This window comes from Martes martes, assembly GCF_963455335.1.
Source record: "Martes martes genome assembly, chromosome: 8".
In the NCBI taxonomy this organism is placed as follows: Eukaryota; Metazoa; Chordata; class Mammalia; order Carnivora; family Mustelidae; genus Martes; species Martes martes.
In genome coordinates this window covers 24,961,948-24,988,068 of record NC_137895.1, presented here as the reverse complement: position 1 = coordinate 24,988,068, position 26,121 = coordinate 24,961,948, and the positions used below count along the sequence as shown (strand labels likewise).

The 26,121-nt window shown below is 45.1% G+C and overlaps 1 protein-coding gene across 1 annotated transcript; it reads left to right on the top strand.

The window, feature by feature from the left end:
• The first annotated feature begins 117 nt into the window (after positions 1-117).
• AMDHD1 (amidohydrolase domain containing 1) lies at positions 118-22,856 on the top strand. The gene is made up of 9 exons (XM_080809923.1): positions 118-1,196; positions 2,386-2,492; positions 4,066-4,130; positions 5,589-5,866; positions 8,345-8,570; positions 17,007-17,131; positions 20,284-20,377; positions 20,970-21,130; positions 22,001-22,856. Exons 1-9 carry the CDS (start codon positions 1,060-1,062, stop codon positions 22,086-22,088), a joined length of 1,281 nt encoding a protein of 426 aa, XP_080666049.1. The 5' UTR covers positions 118-1,059; the 3' UTR covers positions 22,089-22,856.
• The last annotated feature ends 3,265 nt before the right edge of the window (positions 22,857-26,121 follow it).

Sequence of the window (26,121 nt, the reverse complement as noted above, 5' to 3'; positions counted from 1 at the left end):
ATGTTCCACAGCCTAACACAGAGCTTCTACTAAAAGTGTATAAACAGAATAAAATAATTAAGAGTTAAACCCAGTGCCTGCCAGTGTTTTCACAGCAGCTGATAGGTGAGAAGAGATGTGGGTGAAAATTACGGACCATCTTCCTTAAACGAGTTTGATTCCGTCTCCAACGTTGGTGACAAATTGAGAGTAGCAACCCCCCCGCCCCGCCCCAGATACAGTTGGGGTGAGGTTGGGGGCGGACACGGAGCTGAAACCACTTTTACCTGCAAGAGTTCGGATCCAGGAGCCGGTCCAAACCTATCCTTCAGGAAGACGTTAGGGGACACTGGGCAGAGGCGCCAATGGATTCTCTGGTCTCGGCTCTATCCTCCCCCGCCAGGATCCCCCTTCATCTCGGGGACCTTCTGGTAGGGGATTCCGGGGCGGAGCTGACCAACCGAAAATTTTGCGCGGCACCCGTCACCCTGCTCCACGGCCGCGCGGACCCAGGAGCAACTCCCGCACCGCACCCCCCTGCTCCCCACCTTCGGGTTCCTTCTGCCGACCGCCCGTCCCGTTCGAGCCCGCGGGGCAGAGGTTCCCCCACGCTGCCTCTCCTGGGTCTCTACGCCCGGTTCCCGCCCCAGCTCCTGGGGAGAGGTTTGCCCCTACTCAGCCCCACCTGGGCGCCCTGGCCTTTCGGGGACCCCCTTCCGCCTGGCCCTGTGTTAAACGGAGCCCACCTTTCTCTCTCCCGGTAACCCAGCGTCAGGTTCCTAATCTAGAAAGTAGGGACTACGGTCTCCATCACATTTACCCAGAATATCGGGCGACCAAAAAAAGAGGCGATTCCAGGATCACGTTTATTACTAATTCCCTCCGGTTCGTCGGCCCCGGCTCTGTGGCCGCTCCGGCCGGAGGGAGGCGCGCGCTCCTCCGCGGACCGGCGGGGCGGTGGCTGCGAGTCCCGGCCCCGACTCCACCCTCCCTGCCCCGCGGCGCCGCCCGCGGACCCGCACTTTCCTTCGCCAGCGCTCCCGCCCGGCGGCCTCCCGGAGACCCGCGGCGCGCGGCGACATGGCTGGCGGCCACCGCCTCCTGCTGGAGAACGCGCGACAAGTGGTGATGGTGTGCGCCCGCGGCGAGCGCTTCCTGGCGCGGGACGCGCTGTGCCGCCTGGCCGTGCTGGAGGGCGCCAGCCTCGTGGTGGGCACGTAAGTGGCCGCGCGCTGGGGGCAGCGGGCAGCCGCGGCCGGGCCTGGCCGCCTTTCCCTGACTTGGGCGCTGTGGAGGGAACCGCGTAAAAGCTTTCCTGCATCCAGGGAGCCACCGCAGGCCTTTTAGGCACCTGTTGCTACCTACCTTCGCGGAGCCATTGGGTGAAAAAACGCTCTCAGGCTGACGCCCCCCCCCCATCCCCTCTCCCCAGATCTTTGGAATCAGCGTCTCTGTGATAGAGTGCTGGGACTTTAAATTTTTACAGAACACCCTCCAGCCCACCCCACTTCGTACACTAAATTTGAGAACCACGGAAGACGTTCAGATGGTGATGGTTTGGGGTGAAAGGAAATTCAGAAAAAGAGGACATTTTCAGTTTTTTCATTTAGCCCTCTGTGCTTCCTGCTAGACGTGAATAAAAGAACAGCCAGAGTTTGAGGTGGGGGGGGGGGCGAACCTGCAGTAGGAGTGGGGTTTGGATGCTGATGTGAATTGGAGAGCCCCACAGCCCGCGATTGTGCAAGATTGTCTCAGCCCTTATCTGACGCTGCTTTGGGTTGTGCAAGAGCCCAGCTTTTAGGGACCATGTGTTTTTAATTAACAAAGGGATAAAAACATTCTCAGTGTTACTGTTGAAAATTTGTTACAAACCAGTTAACAGAACTGCACAGAGGCAGGAATCCAGGGCTAACTGAGGCCATACTCCATGGAGTTCTGAGGCTCTACTGTCGCGCAGCTGTGCACAACCCTTTCTCACTCCATCATCCAAGATGGCTGCTCCACCTCTCCGTGTGGAGTCTACCTTCCAGACAGTGGGAACGAGGAAGTGAAAACAGTCCTATTGGTTAGAATTTAGTCACATGGCCGCACCTGGTTGATGGGAAACCCAGAAATGTAGATTTCATTCTGGGTGTTGATGTGTTCAGCTAAGATTTAGGAATCTAGCCCTGTGGGGGAAGGGGAACATCGATCTTGGGGAACAACTAACATTCTATACATATGATTTGACTTTTGGGCTTGCGTGGAGCTGGAGTCATTTTTTTTTTCTTCAATAACAGATGCAAGAAGGACATAGGATAAAGTTGACTGATAGCAAAAGACATGGACAACATATTTTAAATCATTAGTCAGCTTTTCCACAGTATTTCCCCAAACCTTAGTAATTATTTCTTGATTTTTCTTCAGGGATGGGTTTATAAAAGCCATTGGTCCTGCTGATGAGATCCAAAAAATGTTTTCCAAAGAAACGTTCGAGGAAAGAATTGACTGTTCTGGGAAATGCATCTTGCCAGGTATTAACCTCTTTTTTCAGTAAGCCCTGCAACCAGTTTTAGTAACATAAAGAGGAAGAGCTTGTTTTAAATAGGGTATCAAAATCATATTAAAATATAATAATAGCTACCGTGCTTCGCATTTCTACTACTGAATGTCTAGCTGCTTTACAAACATGTTTTCATTTTGAATCCTTCTAACTGCCTTGTAAGGTAAGTATCATTATCTACATGTTACAGATTGGAAAACTCCAGTTTAGGGATGAAATTCCTTACCCCAGATTGCTGGACAGGGAAAGGGCCCCTTCTTCCCACTCACATGCCGAAGAGAAATCAGTTGTGTTGTGTTTAGTTTCAAAAGCTGTTGAAGAACTTTACTAATCTACTTCATATGAGAGGCAGCTAGGGCAAGCTGCTATTTCTAATACCAGAATAGATTCTAAATTTACATGGAGTGTGAAACAAAGAACATATCTCTAGGCAGAAAAGTGGGGGAAGAGGAAATCCCTAGAGATTTTACTGAAGTTTACTTATATCTTAGTGATTGACACAAAATCAGTTTGTTAACCATCGTCTCCCACATTGTTTTATGGCTTCATGAAATCCTCTGAAACAAATTTCACAAATTTTGAGTCCTACACAAAACAGAGAGGCTAAGATTTATATTTTTTTAATGTTTACTATGTGTATATGATAGAGCTTCTATCTTCCAGCTCTGGGAGTCAGGAAATGAAGTCAGAGTGAAACGTTTTGAAGAAGAGCAGAAAATACTTACTAGAAAGCAATCTGAACAGAGATTCTTTTTTTTTTTTTTAAGATTGTATTTATTTATTTATTTGACAGAGAGAGATCATAAGTAGGCAGAGAGGCAGGCAGAGAGAGAGGGGGAAGCAGGCTCCCTGCCAAGCAGAGAGCCCGATGTGGGACTCCATCCCAGGATCCTGAGATCATGACCTGAGCTGAAGGCAGAGGATTAACTCACCGAGTCACCCAGGGGCCCTGAACAAAGATTCTTGATCTTTGTCCAATTGCAACCACTAATGAGACATTTAATCCACAAAGTATTTTAAATATTCTGGAAAGACATACTTTACTTGAGTTGTATCTGGATAAACAAACGAGTCACACAATTACTTTATAGTTTCTCTTCAATTAAACTGCATTTCTTTTTTGAAGAAAGATTTATATTTCCGATTCCATATTTTTCCTTCTCAAAGTTGGGAGAGATTATATTCTCTTTTCACACCCAGATTATTCCTTGGCGATATAGTCCTTGGTTTTGCTCAACTAATAGATATGACATCCTGTTTCCAAAAGCTTGTTTGGTGAGCATGGACTTAGTGGGCAAAAGGACCTGTCTTTCTTTAATGGATATTCTCATCATGCCAAATCACGGTCTTCCATTAAAGCCTTCTAGACCAGCCATGCAGAGAGTGTTGTTGTTTCCTGTCTGTGGAGGGAACCCATAGACAAATTCTTCTATGATGGCTGACCATCATCTTGCTTTCCCAAGAGTGGCACGGGGGGAGTCTGCCTGCTATCTAAGGGCTTTCTACTTCTCAGCTTTAAAGATGATTTGATTTATTGATTACAGGTTTAGTGGACGCACACACACATCCAGTATGGGCTGGTGAAAGAGTTCACGAGTTTGCAATGAAGGTAAGTGCCATAAATGATGACAAATCAAAATAAGGCACAAATACAAATCTTTTTATAAAGATTTATAAAGATTTATAAAGATTTGATAGGCTAACAGGCTTTGCAACATATGTCTACATTTCTTTTTTTTTAAAGATTTTATTTATGTATTTGAGAGAGAGAGCATAAGAGGGGAAAGGCAGAGGGAGGAGTGGACTCCTCGCTGAGCAGGGAGCCTGATGCGGGACTTGATCCTGGGACTCCAGGATCATGACCTGAGCCGAACCAGTCTGACCGTTCACCAACTGAGCCACCCAGGCGCCCGTACATTTCTTTTTCATGTATATTTTTACTGGCCTGTACTATGGAAGATAAACTGGAAAAGAAACTAACTTATAACTGTCCAAATACTATGCACAGGCCCAGCAATCATTTTAGGTATAACAGTTTTCAAAAATTTTTAGCAATAGAATCCTTATGTATGTATATATGTATGTATGTACATATGTATGTTTTATAATCCTCCCTTTTAAAAAAAAAGCTGAGCTGCCTTTGGGCGCCTGGGTGGCTCAGTCAGTGAACCGTCAGACTGGTTCAGGTCATGATATCAGGGTCCTGGGATCCAGCCCCAGGTTGGCCTCAGCACCTGGCAGGGAGTCTACTTGTCCCTCTCCCTCTTCCTCTGCCACTCCCCCCGCACTTATATACACACACACACTCTCTCTCAAATAAATAAATAAATAAAATCTTACAAAAAACAAAGCAAAAAACAAAAAACAAAAAAAAACCCCCAAAACAAAAAACAGAGCTGAGTTGCCTTGCCCACTTCTTTCTCCTCTCTTTCCTTTCCCCCATTTCAGCCCTCTGCCCCTGGGAGCCTTTGAAAGGGCTCCAGGATACAGTTTGAAACTCACCATTCATTGGTTCAAACTTGGAAAAATACATTGCTAATCATAAAAATAAATTGTCTTGTATTTCCCCCCCCCCAAAAAATGACTTATTAAGAAACATAAAGTGTAGTCTATGTCCTGAATCATTAATTAGCCAGGGCCAACCCTCAAATCCATGGTTGGAGCCATTTTCACATAGTTTCTTTCTAATAGATTTAATTTTTTAGAGAAGTTTTAGATTCATAGCCAAATTGAGTGGGAGGGACAAAGACTCAGTGGTACACACTGGGGCCAACTGGGTTGTTGGAACACTGAGATACTTCTGGGCTAGTTGGTAAATTGCTGCTGCTTCCGGAGACCCTCAGTGCTCCCCACCCCCTCTCCCATTTCGGCCATCCCTGCCGTTCCTAAGATGCCCTGGCAGGGGAGGGGTCTCCATGGCCCTGCTACCCCAGCATCCTTTCTGGTCTGCTGGTGTCTCTGACATATCAGTTGTTAATCATTTTGAACAACACCCTTGACCGGGATTCTGTGGACCTGTCCACAATCTCCCGCATTTGCGCAGCCTAAAGACGAGCCCTGTGTTCAGTTGGCAGGAGCCACGTACATGGATATTCACCAGGCTGGAGGAGGGATCAACTTCACTGTGGAGCGCACGCGCCAGGCCTCGGAGGAGGAGCTGTTCTGCTCCTTCCAGGAGCGGCTGCAGTGCATGATGAGGGCGGGGACCACGCTGGTGGAGTGCAAGAGCGGATACGGCCTCAACCTGGAGACCGAGCTGAAGATGCTGCGCGTGATCGAGCGCGCTCGGCGGCAGCTGCCCATAGGCATCTCCGCCACTTACTGCGGGGCTCACTCGGTGCCAAAGTAACCTCAGCTTGCGGGTTGACTGGGGGAATTGATGGGGTATTGAAAACAAAGAAGGGGTCAGGTGGTCCCTAAGTGAGGATGCGCTGTGGGGGGCGGGGGGGAGGGTTAGGGAGTCAGACCGGGTGGAGGCCTATCTATGCTTCTGTTCTTGCAGAGAGTTCAGTAGAAGCTGTTAGAAAGGTGTTCTGATTGTAATAGTCGTTTCACAAGGGTGGTTTTTTGTTTGTTTTTGTTTTTAGGATTTTACTCATTTGAGAGAGAGAGAGAACACACAAGCAGGGGCAGAGGGAGAGGGAGAAGCAGACTCCCTGCTGGACAGGGAGCCTGATGTGAGGCTTGATGCCAGGATCCTGGGATCATGACCTGAGCTGAAGGTAGACGCTTAACCGACTGAGCCACCCGGGTGCCCCTTGCAAGGGTGGTTTTAAGAAGGCAATCCCCATCAGACTCAACAGTTTTACTAGTCTGCTAATGATGAAGGAGGAAGTGGAGATGTTCAAAATTCTTTTGGTTAACAGAAAGCAATGCCCTCTACTAGATCCTTTAAAATGACAGATATTACTTTAAATAGTTTCCCGTGACCATATAATTGCACTTGAGATTAAAAGTAACACGCTGTAGGAGATAGAGCAAATCTCGAGGTCAGGATGACTTAAAATAGTTGTTATTTTTGTTCATCTTTTTGTTTAGCAGCAAACATGTTTGTTTTCTTGTTGTAAATGTTTTTGAGCTTTCCTTTTACCTAAAAAGTTTCTCCTACATGGCTTTCTTGTAGAGAATTCTGTCCCTTTCTGCATCTGCTTCTGCATCTTATCTGTCCTGGAATTTCTAGAGCCAAAGGCCCACAGGTCCAGAGTTAAAATGTCCAAAAGAAATCCAGAACTTGGGGGGGGGGGCTGGATGGCTCAGTCGGTTAAGCAGATGCCTTCAGTTCAGGTCAGGATCCCAGGGGATCAAGCCCCTAATTGGCTCCCTGCTCAGCAGGGAATCTGCTTCTCCCTCCCCCTACTCTTATTCTGTCTTTCTCTCAAATAAATAAAATCTTTACAAATAATATCCAGGACTTGAAAATTAACAGGACAAAGTCTTAGTGCAGTCTTGAGTTTTGATAACTTAGATACATAAGTACTACAGGCTTATTTGAAAGTTTCATAACATATTTTTACATTTATTTAGTTTCGTGCAATTTGGAAAATAAGCTTAATGTTAATTTTTTGCTTATCATTTCAATCAGAGAAAATAAAAAATTCTAACATTAAATTTATGATTAAGAATTCAGAAAATTAAGTAGAAAAGAAAAATATTTAATATTTCCAATGATGTTTTTGTACATTTTTAGCATTTGTACTTCCGAAATTATTAAAGCTTAAAACTGCACTGAGACTTTTGGGACATCCATCTATAGAAAACCTTTTTTTTTTTTTTTTTTCCAAAATGGAACATAAGGTGAATGATAGGCAGTGTAAGGTGGTAGAGAAGTCGTCGGCTTTGTAGCCATACCAGACCTGGGTTTCACTCCAGCTTTGCAACTTTCCCAGTGCATGATTTTGAGAGCATCACTTAACTTTGTTGAACATCTGTAAAACAGCTAAATAGCACATAATTCTATATGATTGTCTTGAGAATTAGGGACAACATACATGAGCGCCTGTCTCCTCACAGTTCGCCTCTATCTTCCCACCAATACGGTTTTTGCTGAGCAAGAGACTTTGGTGTGCCAAATACAGGACTAAAGTTTTACAGAAATTTTCTCCTTCTGCCCATGAGTCTCTGAGGTCTGATCCCCAGTGACACGGTCTGCAGCTCAGAGTACGCCAAATGATGGCTGCGTGACGTGTCCAAAGTTAGGTCGCCAGCAAGTGGTGGAGCTCTGTGTCCATCTGACTTCAAAAGCCCAGCCCTTTCCTATGTATAACTACCCCAGAATCTTAGAATTTCAGTGCCTCCCACAACCCTCTTTCCCATGCTTCTACAAATAGTGTGGAAGAAGAAAAAGTCAGAGTGATCACTAGGGCCCAGCAAAGGAGCCTACAACTGGGTAGTTAGGGAAGCATTCAGGATGCCCTCTACGTGTCCTTGGCAAGCAGATTCAGTTTTTCAGCCCCCATGGCCTTGCTGGCATTCTCGAAGGCAACATGGCTGGGCCAGAAATGGATGAGCCCTTTGAGTCTCCGTGTACAGGGTCAGTGCCTAGAGTAGTCTTATCGACATCTCTGCTGTGTCCTCATTGTTAAGACTGTTGAGGTATAGTTTGGATTATTTCTCTACTTTTTGAGGCTTGAGGTCATTTGCTCATGGTTCGTCAGATTCTTCAAGGGCCAGAAAACCAATTAAATTAATTTTAAATTTTTTTAAATTAAAAAATTAAAATTAAATTTTAAACAATTTTTAATTTAATTAAAAATTTTAAATTAAAACAATTTTTTAATTAAAGAAAATTTTTTTTGCTTCACGTAATCTCATTTTCTTGCCCAGAGGGAAGACCGCATCAGAGGCTGCTGATGAAATCATCAGTAGCCACCTCCCGAAGCTGAAGGAGCTTGACAGAAGTGGGGAAATCCACGTGGACAATATAGATGTGTTCTGTGAGAAGGGGGTCTTTGATCTCGACTCCACCAGGAGGATTCTTCAAAGCGGAAAAGAGATGGGATTACAGATTAACTTCCACGGGGACGAGCTGCACCCGATGAAGGCTGCCGAGGTGGGGTTGACCTTCTGCTTTTCCTTTGTCAACACTCACGCTATGGAAAACTTCATTAGTGGGTTCGGAGGTGGGAGGAGCCTTACTGAAAAGACAGAGAAACGGGAATTTGTTTGAACAATGTGTGGATCGGTCCAGTCGAGCCTCGGAATCCCTGACCCCTGTTAGAAATGTACTTTTTTGCTGGTTGTTTACTTTTATGATCGCCTGCTGGTGGTATTAGTGGAAAAAGAAGTACTTTTGTGATCTTGTTTAGCAAACCCACACCCTGTTTTGGTTGGAACAGAAAGCCACGCTGGCAGAGCGGAGTAAAAATTGCTCATGTCGTGGTTAAGGTCCTCCTGGGGCAGCGGCCAGGGGAATGTTGGGAGAGCACGCCGGTCGCGGTCACGTGATGCTCTTCTGACCCGTGTGTCTTGCTCAGATTCATTTATTCATGCTTTCAACAAATGCCTGAGTGTCTGCTCTGTGCCAGGCTCTGAGAATTCAGCCGTGAATAGGACAGACACAGTCCTCGCAGTCGCGAGTCTAGATGTCTCTCCAAACCCCAGATCGAAATAAACAGCTGCCCTTGGGGCATAAATACAGATTTGTATAATGTGGGCATAAATACAGATGCTGCAGACATGTCCAGTGTGATCTCTTCACATCGCTTCCAGATCTTGGTCCTGTGTTTCCTGCCCAGTGAATGACCCCATCATCTAGTATTGTCTAAGCGGAAAAACTTGGACATCACCTTGTCTCCTTTCCCCGTCCCCTGTCACGTTTTGGTCAACCAGCAAGGCCTCCAGGTTTGCCTCCTGATTATGTCCAGGTCCACTTCTCTTCCCCTGACCACCTAGTTCAGACCACCATCAGGGGCTCTCAGCAAGATCTCCTGCAACAGCTTTTCTCCCCGCTTCCAAGCCCGCCCGCTCTTTAATCACTTCCTTTAATCCCTGCCCTCAGTGCATCTTCTCTTCCTCTCTGTTGCTGGAAAGCCCTGAAAGGCTCACCCGTGCCAACAGGACAGATTCCCAACTCCGCAGCCATAGGCTTACCCGGATCCCCCTCTTGCTTGCCTCCCATGTTCCTCTTTGTCTCCTCCCCCTCTTGCTTCCCCTGCCCTCTTTTCCGTGAACCAGCCACCATGAACTGTGTTAGGACACTCGATCCCCCACGCCTCTGCACGTACTTTCTCTTGTCTGAACACCCCTCGCCTGGCTAACTCTGCCTCCCCTCCGTGTTTCTTCTTAGCTACCACTTCTCTGGGATCCTTCCCAAACCTCTGCAAGAGTGAGTTACAGTCCCTCCCCACACCTGTCCCACCGTGTTCAAATTGCCTCTGTGCTCCCCCCTGGACAGTAGAGGGGCTGACAACTGTGCCCGCACCTTTCCAACTCTGTGCCTGGAGGTTAGCACAATGCCTGGCAGACAGGTGGCCTTTAGTGAGGACATAAATGGGGTATGTTTGTTGAACGAATGTGAACTAGGTGGTCAACAAGATACTTTTGGCAGCAGAGAGTGCACTGGTGAATTAAACGGAGGTCAGTACCCTGGATGACCAATTCCAGTTTGGGAGAGTGAAGGTGATTCCAAGGTTAGAAGGAAGCTCCGCCTAGGGAACAGAGTCAGTCTGCGGGCATCCCACTCCCCAGAGCACCAAACCAGAAGCTCTTAGACCCAAGCTAGCTGCTGACAAGGGGCCAGCTCCCTCCTGCCCTGGCATGGATGTCGCTGCCTCCCTGGGCCACTGCTTAATGTCAAGAATGAGTCTACTTTCTCTTCCCTTGGAATGCTTAACACAATCACCTTTCAGCCTGGGGTACTGTGTAATGTGTGCGTGTGCGTGTGTGTGTAAATGTATCAAGCTGAGAAGAAACCCACTTTAATGGTATGTTTTCATTACCATCATAGCATTACCTCCTACTTTTCTTCTCACAGTCGAGCCCAGATTTTTCCTCTGGAGGGAAATCAAGCTCAAGTGCATATTCTCAAATGATATATATAATTTCACATTTTCCACATTGTTTTCTTTTTTTTTTTTTTTTTTAATTTTTTTTATTTTAATAAACATATAATGTATTTTTATCCCCAGGGGTACAGGTCTGTGAATCGTCTGGTTTACACATTTCACAGCACTCATCATAGCACATACCCTCCCCAATGTCCATTTCCCCACCACCCTCTCCCATCCCCCTTCCCCCCCGCAACCCTCAGTCTGTTTCTTGAGATTGAGTCTTTTATGGTTTGTCTCCCTCCCAATCCCATCTTTTCATTTTTTCTTTTCCTACCTCCCCCCAAACCCCCCCACCTTGCATCTCCACTTCCTCATATCAAAGAGATCATATGATAGTTATATTTCTCCGATTGACTTATTTCGCTAAGCATGATACCCTCTAGTTCCATCCACGTCGTCGCAAATGGCAAGATTTCATGTCTTTTGATGGCTGCATAGTATTCCATTGTGTATATATACCACATCTTCTTTATCCATTCATCTGTTGATGGACATCTAGGCGCTTTCCACAGTTTGGCTATTGTGGACATTGCTGCTATAAACATTCGGGTGCACGTGCCCCTTCGGAGCACCACGTTTGTATCTTTAGGATATATACCCAGGAGTGCAATTGCTGGGTCGTAGGGTAGCTCTATTTTCAGTTTTTTGAGGAACCTCCACACTGTTTTCCAGAGTGGTTGCACCAGCTTGCATTCCCACCAACAGTGTAGGAGGGTTCCCCTCTCTCCGCATCCTCGCCAGCATCTGTCATTTCTTGACTTGTTAATTTTAGCCATTCTGACTGGTGTGAGGTGGTATCTCATTGTGGTTTTGATTTGTATTTCCCTGATGCCGAGTGATGTGGAGCATTTTTTCATGTGTCTGTTGGCCATCTGGATGTCTTCCTTGCAGAAATGTCTGTTCATGTCCTCTGCCCATTTCTTGACTGGATTATTTGTTCTTTGGGTATTGTGTTTGATAAGCTCTTTATAGATTTTGGATACGAGCCCTTTATCTGATATGTCGTTTGCAAATATCTTCTCCCATTCTGTCAGTTGTCTTTTGGTTTTGTTAACTGTTTCCTTTGCTGTGCAAAAGCTTTTGATCTTGATGAAATCCCAATAGTTCATTTTTGCCCTTGCTTCTGTTGCCTTTGGCGATGTTCCTAGGAAGAAGTTGCTGTGGTGGAGGTCAAAGAGGTTGCTGCCTGCATTCTCCTCAAGGATTTTGATAGATTCCTTTCGCACATTGAGGTCCTTCATCCACTTTGAGTCTATTTTCGTGTGTGGTGTAAGGAAATAGTCCAATTTCATTTTTCTGCATGTGGCTGTCCAATTTTCCCAGCACCATTTGTTGAAGAGGCTGTCTTTTTTCCATTGGATATTCTTTCCTGCTTTGTCGAAGATTAGTTGACCATAGAGTTGAGGGTCTATTTCTGGGCTCTCTATTCTGTTCCATTGGTCTATATGTCTGTTTTTGTGCCAGTACCATACTGTCTTGATGATGACAGCTTTGTAATAGAGCTTGAAGTCTGGAATTGTGATACCACCGACTTTGGCTTTCTTTTTCAATATTCCTTTGGCTATTCGAGGTCTTTTCTGGTTCCATATAAATTTTAGGATTATTTGTTCTATTTCTTTAAAAAAAATGGATGGGATTTTGATAGGGATTGCATTAAATGTGTAGATTGCTTTAGGTAAAATAGACATTTTCACAATATTTGTTCTTCCAATCCATGAGCATGGAATATTTTTCCATTTCTTTGTGTCTTCCTCAATTTCTTTCATGAGTACTTTATAGTTTTCTGAGTATAGATTCTTTACCTCTTTGGTTAGATTTATTCCTAGGTATCTTATGGTTTTGGGTACGATTGTAAATGGGACTGACTCCTCAATTTCTCTTTCTTCTGTCTTGTTGTTAGTGTAAAGAAATGCGACTGATTTCTGTGCATTGACTTTATATCCTGACACTTTACTGAATTCCTGTATAAGTTCTAGCAGTTTTGGAGTGGAGCCTTTTGGGTTTTCCACATATAGTATCATATCATCTGCAAAGAGTGATAGTTTGACTTCTTCTTTGCCGATTTGGATGCCTTTAATTTCTTTTTGTTGTCTGATTGCTGAGGCTAGGACTTCTAGTACTATATTGAACAGCAGTGGTGATAACGGACATCCCTGCCGTGTTCCTGACCTTAGCGGAAAAGCTTTCAGTTTTTCTCCATTGAGAATGATATTTGCGGTGGGTTTTTCATAGATGGCTTTGATAATGTTGAGGTATGTGCCTTCTATCCCTACACTTTGAAGAGTTTTAATCAGGAAGGGATGCTGCACTTTGTCAAACGCTTTTTCAGCATCTATTGAGAGTATCATATGGTTCTTACTCTTTCTTTTATTAATGTATTGTATCACATTGATGGATTTGCGGATGTTGAACCAACCTTGCAGCCCTGGAATAAATCCCACTTGGTCGTGGTGAATAATCCTTTTAATGTACTGTTGGATCCTATTGGCCAGTATTTTGGTGAGAATTTTCGCATCTGTGTTCATCAAGGATATTGGTCTGTAATTCTCTTTTTTGGTCGGATCCTTGTCTGGTTTTGGGATCAAGGTGATGCTGGCCTCATAGAATGAGTTTGGAAGTTTTCCTTCCATTTCTATTTTTTGGAACAGTTTCAGGAGAATAGGAATTAATTCTTCTTTAAATGTTTGGTAGAATTCCCCTGGGAAGCCGTCTGGTCCTGGACTTTTGTTTGTTTGGAGATTTTTGATGACTGTTTCAATCTCCTTACTGGTTATGGGTCTGTTCAGGTTATCTATTTCTTCCTGGTTCAGTTGTGGTAGTTTATACATCTCTAGAAATGTATCCATTTCTTCCAGGTTGTCAAATTTGTTGCCATAGAGTTGCTCGTAGTATGTTCTTATAATTGTTTGTATTTCTTTGGTGTTGGTTATGATCTCTCCTCTTTCATTCATGATTTTATTTATTTGCGTCCTTTCTCTTTTCTTTTTGATAAGTCTGGCCAGGGGCTTATCAATCTTATTAATTCTTTCAAAGAACCAGCTCCTAGTTTTGTTGATTTGTTCTATTGTTTTTTTAGTTTCTATTTCATTGATTTCTGCTCTGATCTTTATGATTTCTCTTCTCCTGCTGGGTTTAGGCTTTCTTTGTTGTTCTCTCTCCAGCTCCTTTAGGTGTAGGGTTAGGTTGTGTATTTGAGACCTTTCTTGTTTCTTGAGAAAGGCTTGCACTGCTATATATTTTCCTCTCAGGACTGCCTTTGTTGTGTCCCACAGATTTTGAACTGTTGTGTTTTCATTATCATTTGTTTCCATGAATTTTTTCAATTCTTCTTTAATTTCCTGGTTGACCCATTCATTTTTTAGAAGGATGCTGTTTAGTCTCCATGTATTTGCGTTCTTTCCAAATTTCCTCTTGTGATTGAGTTCGAGCTTCAGAGCATTGTGGTCTGAAAATATGCAGGGAATGATCTCGATCTTTTGGTACCGATTGAGACCTGATTTATGACCCAGGATGTGGTCTATTCTGGAGAATGTTCCATGTGCACTAGAGAAGAATGTATATTCTGTTGCTTTGGGATGGAATGTTCTGAATATATCTGTGATGTCCATCTGGTCCAGTGTGTCATTTAAGGCCTTTATTTCCTTGTTGATCTTTTGCTTAGATGATCTGTCCATTTCAGTGAGGGGAGTGTTAAAGTCCCCTGCTATTATTGTATTACTGTCGATGTATTTCTTTGATTTTGTTATTAATTGGTTTATATAGTTGGCTGCTCCCATGTTAGGGGCATAGATATTTAAGATTGTTAGATCTTCTTGTTGGACAGACCCTTTGAGTATGATATAGTGTCCTTCCTCATCTCTTATTATAGTCTTTGGCTTAAAATCTAATTGATCTGATATAAGGATTGCCACCCCAGCTTTCTTCTGATGTCCATTAGCATGGTACATTGTTTTCCACCCCCTCACTTTAAATCTGGAGGTGTCTTCGGGTCTAAAATGAGTTTCTTGTAGGCAGCATATGGATGGGTTTTGTTTTTTTATCCATTCTGATACCCTGTGTCTTTTGATTGGGGCATTGAGCCCATTAACATTCAGGGTAACTATTGAGAGATATGAATTTAGTGCCATTGTATTGCCTGTAAGATGATTGTTACTGTATATTGTTTCTGTTTCTTTCTGATCTACTACTTTTAGGGTCTCTCTTTGCTTAGAGGACCCCTTTCAATATTTCCTGTAGAGCTGGTTTGGTGTTTGCAAATTCTTTCAGCTTTTGTTTGTCCTGGAAGCTCTTTATCTCTCCTTCTATTTTCAGTGATAGCCTAGCCGGATATAGTATTCTTGGCTGCATGTTTTTCTCGTTTAGTGCTCTGAATATATCATGCCAGTTCTTTCTGGCCTGCCAGGTCTCTGTGGATAGGTCCGCTGCCAATCTAATGTTTTTACCCTTGTATGTTACAGACTTCTTTTCCCCGGCTGCTTTCAGGATTTTCTCTTTGTCGCTAAGACTTGTAAATTTTACTATCAGGTGACGAGGTGTGGACCTATTTTTATTGATTTTGAGGGGCGTTCTTAGCATCTCCTGGATTTTGATGTTTGTTCCCTTTGCCATATTAGGGAAATTCTCTCCAATAATTGTCTCCAATATACCTTCTGCTCCCCTCTCTCTTTCTTCTTCTTCTGGAATCCCAATTATTCTAATGTTGTGTCGTCTTATGGTGTCACTTATCTCTCGAATCCTCTCCTCGTGTTCCAGTAGTTGTTTGTCTCTCTTTTGCTCAGCTTCTTTATTCTCTGTCATTTGGTCTTCTATGTCACTAATTCTTTCTTCTGCCTCATTTATCCTGGCAGTGAGAGCTTCCATTTTTGATTGCACCTCATGAATAGCTTTTTTGATTTCAACTTGGTTAGATTTTAGTTCTTTTATTTCTCCAGAAAGGGCTTTTATCTCTCCGGAGAGGGTTTCTCTAATATCTTCTATGCCTTTTTCGAGCCCGGCTAGAACCTTGAGAATTGTCATTCTGAACTCTAGATCTGTCATGCTACCTATGTCTGTATTGATTAGGTCTCCAGCCTTCGGTACGGCCTCTTGTTCTTTTTTTTGAGGTGAGTTTTTCCGCCTTGTCATTTTGTCCAGGTAGGATTTGCTTTCTCCTGCTGTGGAATTCCGCTGTTCTTGGTGACTGAAGTTGGTTTTGGATGGTTTCTTGTTGATCTTCTGGGGGAGGGGCCTGTTGTAGTGATTCTCAAGTGTCTTTGCCGCAGGCGGAATTGCACCGCCCTTGCCAGGGGCCGGGCTAAGTAATCCGCTCGGGTTCGCTTTCGGGAGCTTTTGTTCCCTGAGCGCTTTCCGTAGAGTTCTGGAGGACGGGAATGAAGATGGCGGCCTCCCAATCTCTCGGCCCAGAGGAGCAGAGAGCTTGGGGTTCCGCTCCTCAGTGCGCTCTCAGAGCAAAGCGCCCAACAGTCCCGCCTCCCTGGCTTGCGGTCGCGCCTCGAGGAAAGCAGTCAATTGTTGGAGCTGGAGAAAAGCGCCGGGTCGCTTTTGTCTCCGTGGCCTCCGGCCACGCTCCGAGCCCACCCAGCCTGCAACCGGCACAAGGTAACCCCGGGCTTAGAGCTCACTCCTCGGCTTTGTCGCTATAGCCGGCTTCCCCGCTCTAATACCTGCGAGCTCTGCGGCACTCAGACACCCCCAGTCCTTCTGTGACCCCGCGGGTCCTGGGGTTATGCTGACCCCGCCTGGGTTTCCCCCCAGTTTAGCCTCTGGAGCGATGTCTCCCAGTGGAGCCGACTTTTAAAAGTCCCGGTTTTGTGCTCCGTCGCTCCGCCGCTTGCCGGGTGCCGGCCCCTCCCCCCGGGGTCTATCTTCCCGTCGCTTTGGATTCACTTCTCCGCAGGTCCTACCTTTCAGAAAGTGATCGATTTTCTGTTTCTGGGATTGTTGCTCTTCTTCTCTTCGATTTCCCGTTGGATTTATAGGTGTTCACAATGGTTAGATAAGCTATCTAGCTGATCTCCTGCTACCCGATGTCGTCTCAGCCTGCTACTTCTCCGCCATCTTGACTCCTCCCCCTCCACATTGTTTTCTTAACTGATCTGTTTTCCCTGAGTGCAACGGCACTGCAAGATACCTTTCCTTACTGTGTTTTTGATGATGCTATAAGAATCAGACTTTATTACCAGTGTCACTCTGCATGAAGAATATCAGTGAGCACTTGGATGTAAGGACAGTTGTTGAAGTAGCACACTAGCTAATTTTTAAATGAATGTCCATCACAAATCTTTTGCACATCTGGGGGCTTGTGCTTGGCAGAGGCAGTTGCCAAGACATTTTAGTAATAGACTGGTATTTATTTTTGCGGGAAAAACAATGTTCTGACCCTTTATTGATTGTTGTTGCTGTTGGTGAACTCTTTTCTCTCTGCCCATTCTGCTTAGCTCGGGGCTGAGCTGGGAGCCCAGGCGATCAGTCACCTGGAAGAAGCGAGCGATGAGGGCATCACTGCCATGGCAACGGCCCGGTGCTCGGCCGTCCTTCTGCCCACCACGGCCTACATGCTGAGGTGAGCTGCCCCAGTGGGTGCCAGGTGGGAGAACACAGACCCCAGAGGCCTCAGTCTTATTTCATTGCCCTTCCACATTCCTTAAAAACGCAGATCAGGAAAACTGAGTTCTGGAAGATGCCAGTCCCGGAGCGAGGTCCAGGAGAGAGCTTAGACCCCAGTGGCCATTGAGTGGTGGGATTATTGGGAAGAGTAGAGCTGCCCCTTCCTTTTCCCCCCTCATTTTTGGAATTTTCCAGTTAAAAAGTCAATATGTATTACTTTTATAACTACCAAGTAATGAAATAGGCTCTCCACTTTAAAAACATGCATCAGATGTTAGAGATATGGGACAGTGTTCAGAATGTGAAGGAGCTGTTTTCTAAGAAATGCAAGTGAGTACCACAGTCCTCAAAAAATCCCCGGGCGTGGGAGGAAAGAGGAGATGTGTAAGTATATTTTGCGAAATCTCCCCCAGGAATTTTAGTGTTTGCCCTCTATGGACTGAATACACACGCTCCATAGTCCATCTTTATGACTGCCGTTTCAGACGTTGGACAGTGTCTGGAGGCAGTTTGGGTTGTCGGCCACTAGGGGGCACTACTGGCATCTAGTAGGTAGAGGCTAGAGACGTTAAACCTCCACAGCGCCCAGAACCGTCTCCCACCACAGAGAATTATCCTGCCCAAGAACTACCCAGCCACAAATTTTGAGCTGTGCCAGGGTTGAGACACTCTGCCTTAGGCATTAGAAAAGCCAGGCTTCGATTAACTTTTACATTTATTTATTTTTTAGAGAGAGAGGGAGTGAGGGCACTCCCAGGTGCCTGTGAGCTGGGGGAAGGGGCAGAGGGGGAGAGAGAATCTGGAGATTCTTCATGCCCAGTGTGGAGCCTGACAGGGGGCTCGATGTCACCACCATGACACCATGACCTGAGCCGAAATCAAGAGTGGACACCTGACAGCCTCCCAGGTGCCCTTCGAGTAACTTTTTTTAAGAGAGAAGAGAGGAATATGACAGTGCTTTTTTCAAATATATTATGACGTTATATGCACTCAGGTAATATTACACATTTCTCTTACTGTTACTGTTCTCTGAATTTCAAGAGTAAACTTCATGTAGATTGCAACCAGGAAATATCAGTCAATAACCATTCTTGATATTTTGGCATTCCCAGCAAGTCTTGGTAGTCAGTCAGAGTCATCAATCGATACCTAATCTGGTTAATTTTCCATCACCAAGAAATAATGTTTGACCAAAAAAAAAAAAAAAGTTTCCTTTCCTTCCCCTGAATCTCTTGAAGATGGAGCAAAAATCCGAGACTTGCACTGTGAAGGGCAACTCAGCAGTAAAAGTCTGAACTTTGTCCCTGCGCCAGAGGTGGCTGCCGTCTGTGCTCACCGCAGGATGGGCTGGCCAGTTGGACAACAGGAAACATCACTGAGGCCACCCTTCTCTCTCTGGCTTCCCTGTTCTGGTATTTTTCTGATCTCTCCAACAGGCCCAACCTGCAGGGCTCTCTGCCGGCCCTTGAATTCTCTCTTGACTCTCATTTCCGGAGTAACAGTGGCCTTATGCCACTTCCTTTATTCATTATTGTATGCATCTTTGTGTATACTCTTTAAATTGATTTAGGATACATTCACCTCAGTTTTTTTCCCTTGATACTTCTACAGCATCACTTTTTTTTTTTTTCTCCTTCAGTATTTCTGGAAGGGAAGGGGAGGCCTTGAGAATGAACTGTGCAGGGGCAGGGCACCTGGGTGGCTCAGTGGGTTAAGTGTCTGCCTCCAGCTCAGGTCATGATCTCAGGATCCTGGGATTGAGCCCCAGATGGGCTCCTTGCTCAGCAGGGAGCCTGCTTCTCCCTCTCTTCCCCTCTTATGTTCTGTCTCAAATAAATAAAATCTTAAGAAAGAAAGAAAAAAAAAAAAAGGAATGAACTGTGGAGAGATTTTAAGTTCTACCTTTCCACACGCTTATCCCTGCTTCACCCACCTCCTCTCATGCATGATGCTGATTGAGGAACATTATCTTCGGTAGTCCTGTAAAAATTGTCCGTCATGGACTGAATGTTTCAAGGGCCTCCATCTTGGCCTGTAAACGTGTAGACTCTCAGACAACTGATTTCCATCTATCCCCCTCCCCCAAACCCTGGGAGCCTTGAATAAACAGCAGCATAGTTTCTGACAGCTCAAAGTTGTCTGCCTAGGATGACCCAGGCCCCCTTACAGCGCCTGCCTGAGGAAGCCCAGCCTGCCAGGACAATGTACTGCTTGTTCCCTCAAGACCAGCTGATTGGCAGATAGGCCCCTGGACTTCCTCTTAGAGCAGTTACTTTACAAAGCTTGCAATTACAAATCCTTTCTCTGCAAAGACTTATATCTGAGATATAAGTCTTCGAACACCCGGGATTGCCTCCTCAAGGACCCGCGCCTTTTTCGTCCCAACTTCCTCTTTCTTTCTCTAAAACGCCCAGTTACCACTGCACAAATCAAAATTGAGTCCAGGCCACACTGGACCCTTTCCCTTTTGCAGTAGTTATTACTACCTCACCCTCTGAGCTCGGGTTTGGCTCGGTTTATCCCTGACATGACTTTTGAGTCACGTCCTAAAGAATAGTAATTTGCCAAGGAAATCAAGGAGATGCGCAACCCAGGAAGAAGCGCAGATATTTTACATATTAGATTCTTGGGCCTTCAAGGTTTTAAAGGGCCTACCAGAAATGTTTGAGGCCCCTCTGCCCCCGCCCAAGGAGGGGGAGAGATATGAATTAAAAAATTGCAAAATGGAAGTTAATAAAAACAACATTATTTTAACCTCATTTTTTATATTTGAGAGTCAAAAAAAAGTGTGTTACATTTTTTTTTAAATGTTAAGTTATATTTTTCTTCCTTAGCAAGGATCTCTGGAAGTATGTAAAGATTGCCAAAATAAACACTCCCAAATTCAAGAAGTAGTCATGGGCAAGTCATTTCAAAAGCAGAGATAAAAATCAGGCATCCTGGGGTTCCACCTGACTTCACCACTCATCACTTAACCTTGAGTGTCTGTTTCTTCTTCCAGAACACAGAGGGGTTGGATATCTTAAGTCGGTTTCCATTGCAAACATCTAGTCTGTAGACGCTCTACTTCCAGAGACTTCCATCTTTCTTTTTTTCCCTTCCTCTTAGACTGAAGCAACCCCGCGCTAGGAAGATGTTGGAGGAAGGGGTAATCGTTGCTCTGGGCAGTGATTTCAACCCAAACGCATATTGCTTTTCAATGGTAATTATTTTTAATGTGCCTTTCCAAGCTGAGAATCAGTTTTCCACTGTGTGTATCAATAATTTAAAAATAGTCCCCTAACTGTTAAAATGTACCAAAGATCTAAGAAACGATTTTCTCGTGAAACAGGAAAAAAAGTGTAGACAGCAGGGTCCTTGGCTATTTCCGTGCCACACGAATGCCTCTAGGCAGAGAGAGAGGAGAGAAAGTTCTATGTGCGTAATTTTTTGATTCAGCCTTGGGCGTGGTGGTTTGATGATAACTTACTTCTGTCTTGGAGGACAGCACAGGCTCAAAGAAATTTTAGTAAATAAGTGTGGAGGTGGGCTTTCATCTTACATAGACAGTGGTCTAGAACAGTTGTAAATAAACACTCAATATCCAGGGGTTTGGCGGGGGTAATCTCTCTAATAAAGGAATCTTTACCAAAGCATGAGAATCTTGACATGTACATCAAAATGTTCTCATACCAGTGTAGCCGGTTCCTCCCAGATATTTAATTTCCATTATTGGTTGTGCTGCGTTGAGAAATGTCCTAGGTAGCAGCTACCATTTTGTTCCTTTCCTCTACTGCGGTTCTTGCCTGCCTTAGCCGGTGGTCATGCACTTGGCCTGCGTGAACATGCGACTGTCCATGCCGGAAGCCTTGGCCGCTGCCACCATCAACGCAGCCTATGCCCTGGGAAGATCTCACACACACGGATCTCTGGAAGTCGGCAAACAGGGAGATCTCATCATCATCAATGCGTCCAGGCGAGTGTTCTCCCAACGGAGCTATTTTATTTTGTGCCCCTTGTGATACGTAGGCTGGGTTTAAATGGCTTTCCTGCTCGATATTAGCATCTGGCCCTGAAGCCTGTGAAGCTCCCCAGTATCCTTTATCATCACCCCTTTCCCACCAGCAAGTCTCCCTGCGGGTCCTAGACCACACAGGGTAGACCGGCTTGTCCGGTCTCTTCATCTCTCTTCCATCTGCCCTAGATCTCCAGGGTTTTGTTCTGTTTACCCGGACTTTGGACTTGTGCCGCCTGGCTTGGGTTCTTGTTTTTCTGCTGGTGTTCTGACCTACAGCTGGTTCTGGGCGGTGCGTGTCCCAGCTCCTGCTGGCCACCCTGCGTCTGATTCATTACCTCTCTGGCTTCTCACTCCTACCAGATCCCAAAAGCCTTGCTTCTGTCTTCCTGCCACTGGGTTCTTATTACTCATCCACCATCTGCTGCCAAGTGGGCCTCTGATGGAACAATTTGAGTCTTATTTTTCTGTCTGAAAGTTGTAAATCCTTGACCCAGGAAGCCTATTGCATTCCTTAGTCCTCAAGTTCAACTGAAGAAATCGACTTTGATTCTACTCTTCACTCTCTCTGTTGAAAATAATGCTGATGTCACCTTTTACATATTACTTGATTGGATCAAATATTTTCAGGTCAAATACTTCAGTGATACCATTAAACAATATTGAAGTTGTAGACTAGTTGTCATATTAATCTACTATTTTTTTTAAAAAGCCCTTTATCAATGACAAGGTATAAAGAAGTTTTTAGAGAATGTATTTCCACATTAGCATTTATTGACAAAGTGATCATTTTGACGTGTAGGCATTAAAATATGTTTGATTTCTTTCTAGATGGGAGCATTTGATTTACCAGTTTGGAGGCCATCATGAATTAATTGAATATGTTGTAGCTAAAGGAAAAGTCATCTATAAAAAATGAAAGATCTGAAAGGAAAGAGAAGACCTTTCGACTACATAAGTCAATGCAGTTGGAGTCCAAGTTAAAAAACCATAGTAATTTGCCAGAGTGATGTCACTTAAATATATTTCAGTGCTTTGTTAATCCACTTGAAAAAAACCAAGTCATTAATTTCTTTTAATTTAACACATGCACCTGGACATCTAAGCAGGTAAATCATTTGGATCTTAATCTCAGAACATGAAATCATTTCACAGAGACTTGCTACAAATATTTTGAAGATTAAGATGGTAGCGTATCATCAGAATGCCTTCATGGGGAAAAGCTGATTGGCAGTTAGGTAGACATGGCTTGAAATTCCCATTTTGTTTGTGCTTTTCAAGTTTCAGTTCTTAAACTGTACTTTGCGACAATTAGGGGATGGTGAGAAATCCAAGCGATATACCCGAAATTAAGCAAATGTAGCCTTCTATTATAAGCAGCTAGTTTGTCCTTTTCCCACACAGTTTTTCTTTCTAGAAGCTCTTCGAATGCGTGAGTGTCCCTTGAGGGAGGGTGTCCTTCGAGTTCTCATTTCTTCTGGACTCTAGCAGTAGCGCTTCACAAGAGTTCAAGACCTGTCATTTTATACATGGGGATGGGGACTTCCTAGAATGGATGCATTTGGACCAAATCTGATAATGTAATTTTTAAAAATCACTCTTAAGAGTTTGATTATTCACATTATAAATGTATGACAGAATGGATATAGGTCTCAATAAATATGCGTTGGCACTGTTGTTGTTTCCAGTCCTGGAAGTAGATGGGTGGCATTACTTATTACAGCTTTTAAGGAAATGAACCCAATTACATAATTACACATAAAGAAATCATGGATGACAACATAAATAGGTGTTTCTAAAGCCATATGAGCTTCCTTGAAATCTTTTAAATGTTTCATCATCCTTATCACCACAACGGCATTATTAAACTTTGTCCTCTTTATGAATAAATGATTTGAGAAGTGAAGATTAACCAAGGTATCCCCCCTTTCATGTTAACAGAGGCTGAGTCGATGAGGCTTTACTGTGTTCCATTTTAGATGCTCCTTGTTGGGAGGTTATGGATAACATTGTGCATGGCTGTCACTGTCCAGTAACATGGGGTCATCGGGGCTTTGTCCCTCGTAGGCTCGGTCAAGGAGTCTTGAGGGGGTGTGGGAGGCACGTGGTTGCCGTGGGTGATGCCTCCCCTATGACCACCAACGCAACGGTAGGAGTTTGGGATGCAGGCGATAAATACGGAGGCCAAAACTAAATATGAGGTCTGTTCAAACCCACAAGGCTATCTTGATACCTATGGAGTCAGAAGGGGAAGTGCATCCTATTCTCCGTCTAGGAGACATTCGCTTGAAACAAAGCGTTAACATCTTTTTCAAATGAAAGCAGAAGAGGATACCCACCCAGAACCGCCTTCGTCCTCCCAGGCCAGTGTCCTGTTAGTCCTCGCCACTTGGGAGCTTGCTGGGAATGGGAACCTTGGCCCCATCCCAGGCCTCTGAATCAGAATGCGTTTCTTAACCAGCTGCCAGGTTACTTGTACATCTGTTAAGTGCTGCAGTCTCGACCCTAGCCACACCGGCTGTCACACTGTGCCTCAAAACGGTTTGCTTTTGCTGTTCCAGGCTTTGCGGCCTGTTCCTTCTGCCTGGACTGCTTTCTCTCTCTCGTTTGTGTGGGAAAGCAGAGCTAGTCCCTCCCCAACCCTACAATGCGCCCATCGTCTGTGCTAGCCTTCATGGCAAGGTGTTTTAACTGTCTTTCCCTTTAGAATGGAAGTTGGTAGAGGGCAGGGCCCCTCTACCATGCCCCAGGATCTAGCGTGGTGACTGGTTCATAGCAGGTGATCAGTAAATGAATTCATGGATGGCCATACAAACATAATGGTAGTCACAGTGAAAATTACTTAATTAAAACACACCAAGTAGGCCAACCCAGGAAGACAGTGTTAAGGAAAAGACTTGTTTTGTGGATTGAAAAGAGATATGAGTTCCTTAATATAATACCAAAGGATGATGCTCATGGGGGAGTACCTTAGAAAAGCAAAACCAAAGAAACAGTTCCATGGTTGGGTGGAGAGTTGGGCTGCCCTTCTTAGCGTTAGGGGTTGGCAGGATTTGGATGAGAGAGCCAGGCTCCAGGATGGAACATTATGAGGTATTCAGGAGATCAGTGACGAACCCTACTAGCTCCTTGGGGAGCTAGGGCTGGGTCAGATTTTACAGGGCTTTGAATGTCAGCCTTGCTAGTAGGAGTCTCATTCTTCAAGGCAGGAAAAGCCACTGAAAATTTTTGAACAAGTTAGGACCAGGACAAGAGTACTGTAGGAAAAATGAGTCTGGTTTAGTGTGCTCAGTAGGCACTCAAATTCTGTTGTATGAATGGACTCTGACAAGATACCTTGAACCAGTCTTTGGTGGAAAGAGCAGGAGGTATCAGGTGCTGAATGTCCAGCTGGAAAGCCCTAACAGAGGGCAGTGAGTGAGATGTGAAAACCGCTACTCTGTGCTCCCCGGTGAGCTAGATCAATGCTTCTTTTCTCAACCTTTTAAAGTTGTCAGGCCTCCCCTCCCCGCCACCAGGAGGAAACTTAAATTTCCCCCTAACGAATAAGATTTTGTCAGATAGGGTTGAGCTTTGGAAGACCACAAACCATCATAACATGTGAGTTCTTCTGCCTCCCAAGAACCAATTTTTGCCTCCCTGTGCACAATAGCACCCCAAACTGAATTGAGGGGGGCACATGCCCGATGCCATGGGAGAAGGAGGAGGTAGCATGGCGTGCTGGAGGAAACACACATCTGGGGCTTGACATCTGGGCTTTGATTTCTTCCCGAACTCTTCATCCGTAGAAGTTGGATTCCTTCCATCTCTGAAATTCTGGTGCTAGACCGTCTCCTGCCTTCAGGGAATTTACGATCCAATGAGGGCGGTAAGACCGGCATTCAAGAGTAGAGTCAAAGCCAGGGTGCACTGAGAGCGGGTTCTCCTAAAAGGAACTCTGGTGAAACACAGTACTTTTGAAACTGAAATATGTTTTGCCAGATAGCCCCGCAAGCATGAGCACCTTGGTCTTTATTAGCAGTAAAAGGATAAAGTCAATGCCAGCCCCTTAGATTTTGATCTGGTGGAAAGTTATTCCAAAATATGAAGGCACATCTTATCCGAGTGGTTCGCTTGCAGCTACTGCTGGTGCCAGGAACCCGGCGCCCTGAGTGTGGGAACTACCCACGAGCCACGGCGGTCCGAATGGCCCACCCACCCTTGAGATCTGAGCTGTCCCACACTGGCAGAGTTTCGTTTCCCCTGCTAGACCATTAGCACAAGTTCTCATGCTCTCCATGATGGTCCTGGCCACTACTTCCTAACCTTCCCATCTTCCTGCTTGCACATCGCCCCTGTTTGTTTAATCCTCTGGGCCTGCTGCCTACCTAGCCTATACGCCGGGAGGGCAAAGACCAGAGCCATCTTGGTCACCGTTTATTTAATGATAGAAATGGACAAATGGAGACTTGGTTTCCTGGCACAGATGTCTTCTGACATTGACGTTTAGCTTCCATTTCTCCTTTTCCTCCCCTCGCTCTCTGACCACCATCACTCAGAACCCAGCTCAGTCACCTCCTCCAGGAAGCTTCCCTGATGATCCAAAGGTGCTGTGGTTATATGGACACATGCTTGGCACAGTAATGGCCATTTCATGTTCCCAACTGGGTGAAGTCTTTGAATACAGGACTACATGCCGTACCGAGGTACCGTAGAGCCCCATACGGCACCTCAGAAACAGCTGTGGTAGGGACGATGCCAACAGCTATGGATTTCAAAATCTGACTAGAATTGCTTGTAAAAATAAGGAAGCATATTAGATCACCCTTGGAAATTCACCAGACAGACAGGCTTCAGGACTGGTTTCTCCAGCAGTTCAGTAATGCCGAAGACTCAGATTCCCTCCTTCCTTCTGCTTTGTCACCCAGCCTTGGCATCACCCCACGGCCAGATTCCTCCATGGGCTGGGCTGG

Coding starts and splice junctions, on each gene's coding strand:
- AMDHD1 (XM_080809923.1), top strand. CDS start 1,060: ATGGCTGGCGGCCACCGCCTCCTGCTGGAGAACGCGCGACAAGTGGTG. Junction 8,571..17,006: donor ACCCGATGAAGGCTGCCGAG/GTGGGGTTGACC, acceptor CATTCTGCTTAG/CTCGGGGCTGAGCTGGGAGC. Junction 20,378..20,969: donor ACGCATATTGCTTTTCAATG/GTAATTATTTTT, acceptor TGCCTGCCTTAG/CCGGTGGTCATGCACTTGGC.